This window comes from Solenopsis invicta, chromosome 9, assembly GCF_016802725.1.
Source record: "Solenopsis invicta isolate M01_SB chromosome 9, UNIL_Sinv_3.0, whole genome shotgun sequence".
NCBI classification, from domain to species: domain Eukaryota; kingdom Metazoa; phylum Arthropoda; class Insecta; order Hymenoptera; family Formicidae; genus Solenopsis; species Solenopsis invicta.
In genome coordinates, this window is record NC_052672.1 from 14135461 (window position 1) to 14141460 (window position 6000).

General features: G+C 33.3%; 1 protein-coding gene across 2 annotated transcripts in view; it reads left to right on the top strand.

The window, feature by feature from the left end:
- The window catches only part of LOC105193439 (discoidin domain-containing receptor 2), a 76202-nt gene extending 70734 nt beyond the window's left edge, over positions 1 to 5468 (top strand). For both annotated transcript variants that reach the window (XM_026135909.2, XM_011157875.3), the window contains exons 12-17: positions 79 to 341; positions 637 to 774; positions 1804 to 2111; positions 2229 to 2463; positions 2966 to 3115; positions 3413 to 5468. In XM_026135909.2, coding sequence (XP_025991694.1) covers positions 79 to 341; positions 637 to 774; positions 1804 to 2111; positions 2229 to 2463; positions 2966 to 3115; positions 3413 to 3562 — 1244 coding nt within the window. In that variant the 3' untranslated portion in view covers positions 3563 to 5468. The remainder of the gene's footprint in view (positions 1 to 78; positions 342 to 636; positions 775 to 1803; positions 2112 to 2228; positions 2464 to 2965; positions 3116 to 3412) is intronic.
- Positions 5469 to 6000: the final 532 nt, after the last annotated feature.

The window sequence follows — 6000 nt, forward strand, 5'->3', positions numbered from 1 at the left end:
AGAATAATGTCGAGAATAACTAAAAGCAGCCATTGTTACCAAGAAAGAAACGGAAAGTGAAACAGTGGTATTTTTCAGAATCCCCGAAGGATTTCAAGAACATAGAAATATCGGAGGAGAACGTACGGCTGGACGCGAGACCAGAATCCGCGGTCGGTCCATCCAGCTGTTCCTCATCGCCGACTAACTCGCCGGCTCGTCACTCCCAACATTATAGAACCCTTCAAAGTTATAGCAGTCCAACTAGGAAACTCAATATCGCGGTTACGCCCAATCACCAAAGGGACGTCGATCAGGTTCACTCGAAACGCTGGCATACAGCGCCAAAGGAGAAGCACAAGGTACACATTAGTTGTATATCGTACGCGTACAATTTGACGATGCATTTGACTGATTGCGCCGCGCGAGGGCAAAGTAAAAGTACATCACATCACGGAATTGGAAATCAAACCTGCCGCTACTTTTAAACCATCTTACTTTTTCAATATCAAAGTGCAATTTACATCGATTCGTCTAGCTTGTCGCAAAGAATTTGTTTCGACAGTGAGAAGAAATAGGGAATAGAAAAACAGAAATAACGAATATAACAAAGAATATAACAATCACAGACAATTAAAAAATATCACTCAATTACAGATACCAGCACCTGTCGTCAGTTGGAACATCGCACCCAGCATGAACAAACCGTACAAGTGCAAGGAAATAGAGCCAACTAATATACCACGTCAGTGCCTACGAACGACAGAGAAACTTGGCTCGAGAACCATAGGAGAGGTACGCTGTCCTCTACGAAAACTTAGATAAACAATGTGCAAATTCAATAGAAGTTATTTAAAAAACATTTCAATGGAAGTCATTTAAAAAACAATTTGACAGAAGTTTAAAAAAAACATGACGCTTAAAAAACATTTCGTTTCTATTTTCTTAGCCGCTGTGCACGTCGCAAAATGTGCATCTTCTTTCAACATGGCATCGCAATAAAAAAGAATGTAAATGTTAATAAAAAAAAAGCGTGGAAAAATGTGATCTTAGTTAATTACGCACTCAGAATACGACATGTATAAATATGCCCGCAGCTTATAACGGATGCGCATTTCTGGCTTCACTTGCACTTAATGGCAGTTGCGGGCGGTGGCGAAATGTAATTTACATATTTATCTTCAGGATACACCATATGTGTACCCTGCAATCCCAATATGTACTTGCTTTTCTTTCTGATAATATTACGTAATTTCTTGAATATGTGCAAATAATAGAGATGTGCGAACTATTTCAAAATTTCGAATCCAAAAGATTTAAATACAAATCACATATAACAATCTTATAAAATCACATTCAAAATGACTTTATATTATGTAATCAATGTTGTTTTTTTTCCTATAGAATTCTATTGTAATTATCTATGCATTAAAATTTAACCTAATAATAATATTAAAATTAATTAAAAGTTGTGTTTCAATTAATCGATTCGATTTAATTCAGTTCGATTCGATTCGATTAGATTTGACGTAAAAAAAATCTTGATTCACACATCAGTATAAACAACATATTTATTCATATCTTTTGAACGTTGAACGCCAAACTGATAATTAAAAAAACCGATAAGAAAATTGTTTACTATCGCCTATCGTCAAACTTTAAACTCGATACTTTTGTAGATATTTTCATCTATTTGATTAGTCTCTTCATTGAGATGAAGAATAATTCTAATGGAAAATACCAAAAAATCTATGTATTATCTACGTATCTACTATCTATATGTATCCACATATTAGATATGCTAATTGTTTGTACAATTTGCAGGCTATAATATGTGAAACTGTTGGTCTAGACGAGATCGTATCTGGAGCTCCTAGATTAGTCGTTGCTCGCGTACCCTTATGTACCAGCGACATTCGTGCTAACAACGCAGCAGACCAGATGAGGGAAGTGCAATTTCTATCGTGTTTATCCGATCCGAATGTGGCACGTGTATTAGGGGTCTGCACTGTTGAGCCAGTGCCATGGACGATTATCGAGTATACAGAACTCGGTGATCTCGCTCATTATCTTCAATACAGTGTACCGCTCACGGGAACTCTCAGGCCAAATTGCAATCTAAAAGCTCTTAGGTAAAATCTTTGGAATAATTCATATTTAGCAGTTAACTATCAAAGTTTAGATAGTATCTACATTGTTTGCTTCACAAATATTTTTCGCGTATATAAAATTTACTTGACTATTTTCAGTCAAAGTTGCCTGCTGTACATGGGGACACAGATAGCATCGGGAATGAGATTTCTTGAATCGAAGAATCTGGTGCACAAAGACTTGGCAGCCAGAAATTGTCTGGTAGGTCGTTCTTACACCGTGAAAGTGACCGATATAGCTATGTGCAGCGATCTTTACAAGAAAGATTACAGCGATATAGGAGGTAGACCACCCGCACCGATCAGATGGTTACCGTGGGAAAGCATTCTGTTGGTAAGTAATTTTCTCTTTTTCAAATGTCTTTTTCAGGTTTCAGTTTTCTTTATCAAAATTATGTTGCAATATTCTATACCAAAGTATTTTCCTTCTATTTATAGTTCAGACGCTATCATTTTTTAGTTCTCTGCAAAAAAAAATTCTGATAAAAATGTATTAAACTGAGTAAAAAAAAATAGTGATATTTTTATTCCTCTACAATCAGTAAACTAAATCGTTACACTAAAATTGTCGTTGCATCAAAAATAATACAAAATTTTAATGATGCAAAACATTCAAACTGAAAAACTTTTTTTAATTATGTCAGTTTTAAACCAAGTTAAGATTTTAATCTACCATGTATATGTATTGCTCATTTGCTGCAACGACATACTTTAAAAACAAAGTTTTCCAGTTTAAATATTTTGCGTCATTAAAATTTATTAAATATTTTGCATCATTAAAGTAGCGTTTCGCAACGACAGCAAACAACAACAAGACATGAATATTTAAATTTCAGGATAGGTATACATGTTCGAGTAGCATATGGTCTTTTGCCGTGACACTCTGGGAAGTAATGAGCCTGGCTAGAGAAAAGCCTTTTCAACATCTGTCAAATGATCAAGTTATTCAGAACGCCGAGCATATGTATTACGGAGCGGAACTGCAAGTAGGCATCTTATCTGAGAGATTGGCGGCAGTCGCTTTAAGATTAATCATTTCCGAGTTCTTCGATTAATCATTGAATCTTGCTTGATAATGGAATTTTAACACATTACAAAATAGCTAAATTGCAAAGTAGCTTATACAATCAAACGTATACATCGCATAAAATCGTATATTTATTAAGAATAATTATTAAAAATAATAGAGCATTAGCATAATTATAATTTACATTTTGTAAGAGCCGCAACTAAAAGCATTTTACTTATTATTTGCTGTTTGACTTTAAATATTTGTATTTTAGGTATTTCTCCCGAAACCAACAATGTGTCCGGAGGAGGTCTATCGGATGATGTGCTCATGTTGGAGAAGAGACGAGACATCGCGACCAACCTTCAAGGATATTTACACGTTCCTGAAGAATATAATAGCGGACTATCGACCTGGTGTATAAGTAATCTTGGTTAACTGTGATACGGAATGGACGGCTAATCTCTTGAACGTGAACAACGTCATCGGGAATATTCCGAGTAGGACGAAGCGTTATACGGGATCGTACTCGCCGGGCATGACGCCTCGCGCGAAATCAGATTCTCCGGAAATGTACAATCGTTAGTTTTAGACATACGTGTATTGGAGACGCTGGATCTCGCGTCTCCTTCCTTGCGCAGAAAACATGACAAACAAAAAATCGCACGCCGAATGTAAAGATCCACACACGGAGAAAAATAATTTTGCTGTTGTAGTAAAATTATCTTTATTATTGTATATTTGTAGAAGCAGCAAAAAAATTTAGTTTGAATCAATAAAAATTTTAGAACTTATTCGAGCAAAATCTGTTTTGTTGCAAAAATATTGTAAAAATATTTGCTGAATGTATTTCTTTACAATTAGATTTAATTCGTTGATAAACTGATATACTTATTTTGAGCAAATATACTTTTGCTATTACAACAAAAATACTACTGCTCATATAAATGGGTTTAAACCTGTGATTCAATGATCTTAATCTTACTGCAGAATAATTTGTTGTTTTGAGTAAGCTTATATTTAACAAATAGCAACTAATATTCTTAACTCTTTGCTGTTCACAAATAATTAATAGATTTTGCTACATAAGCATAAAATCTGCTATGCTAGTAAATTATTTTTCTCTGTGCAGTGATCGAAAATGATCTCCCGAACTTTAATCGCGCATAATCTGTTATCCAGACGAAAGCAGTGGCGATAACGGACGTCTTCGAGCGAATGCCAAACGAGCACGAGATGTATAATTGACATATAAGTGTTAGGTTTGTTTTCTTCAGATAATCAAGATTGATAATTTCGCTCTGCTCTTCAATTCGAATGTATAATCGCGTCACTTTTGTCTGTTTAATAAGATTTCATTTTCTAGTCAATACGAATCTTTAATTCTCACGAAAGTGCTATCGTTGTACAGTATTCTAACATTAATAACATGTAATGTACGCTACTATGCTCAGTACTGATAAAGTCTATCCATTTGTACATATAAACTTAGGTCTTAACGCTAGGAATATGGGAAATTTTTACGGCAGTGTCATGACGGCTGCTTCCCCCCTCCCCTCCCTCTTTCATTTTCTTTTTTTTTCATCCATAAACTAAATCTTTAAACTTTTATGTTAGGTAGCTCTGCTACAAGTCTGACGATACGTGATGCTAACAAATTTCAATACAAACACATAAAAAAGGCAAATACGAATCTAGCACGTACTAGTTTAGTCGTCCACACTAGACTCTCCTTGCCTTTTGTATTTTGAACTTCAGGCCTTTGTTTGTATTTAAATTTCATGTGGCTTTACGACCTCATCTAACAAATTCTTTTTCCATCTCAAATCGTAAATATAATGAATTAAGTTGGCTCAAGTGTAAAAAGTATTTATAAAAATAGAATCGAGCAATATTTGAAAAGGTGTTAAATGTTCAGTCGATTAAGTACAGGCGTGAAATAATTTTATTCGCTCACCGTCTTACTGCGCCTTAAAAATTTCGGCTTAGTCAACTTGTACATTCGAAACCCATCAGTAGTAAGTACTTATTATTCCATTGTTCGTTTAAGTTGGAACTGTACTACTTTAAGGAGGTGTAGATTTCAAGTATGTTCTTCCTAAGGACGTAATATGAATACATATCCTTGCTCGTTTTTATTTAAGAACAAAAAAAAATGCTAAAGACATCTAGCAACGAGTATCGTGCTTTGGAAGAAAATCAATAAAAATTTAAATAACGCTATATATTTGTTGGAATTTAAAATTATGGACGCTTGAGCGTATCGATGATAGCAATAAAAAAAAATTAAAATGTTAATAAAAAAAATGAAAAATAATAATATAACAATATACATGTATTTGATTTATTATTATAAAATAATTTAATTGATTTGTACAACTATATAATACCTATTGTAATTATTATTACTATTGTAACTATATTCTTTTTAATTCATAATTAATATTTTTATATAACTACTCTTTTAAAATGTCAATAAGTTAAATAATGAAATGCACAGTTCGTGAATATAAAATTAACTCTTTCCCAAAGAAGAGTAAAAACGTTCAAACGTCTCATCCCTTGCTCTTCATAGTTGAAGAACTACTAGATATTTTTATCATTATATCGTTTGTTGATTTAGATATGAAAAATATCAATCTCAATCAATGATAAAATCATTTGTAGAGTGCTTATTCGTAGAGTGCTTGGTAATCTTTTCAATAATAAATTAATCCCTCTGAAAAAAAATCTGAAGATCCATTATCTAGTCACAAGATTTAATCAACACTCATTGTAAGATTCAAATTCTTTTAGCTAAATTATATATATATACATTTTTTTTAATAATCAATATTAGCATATCCCATTTCCATTAAAAAA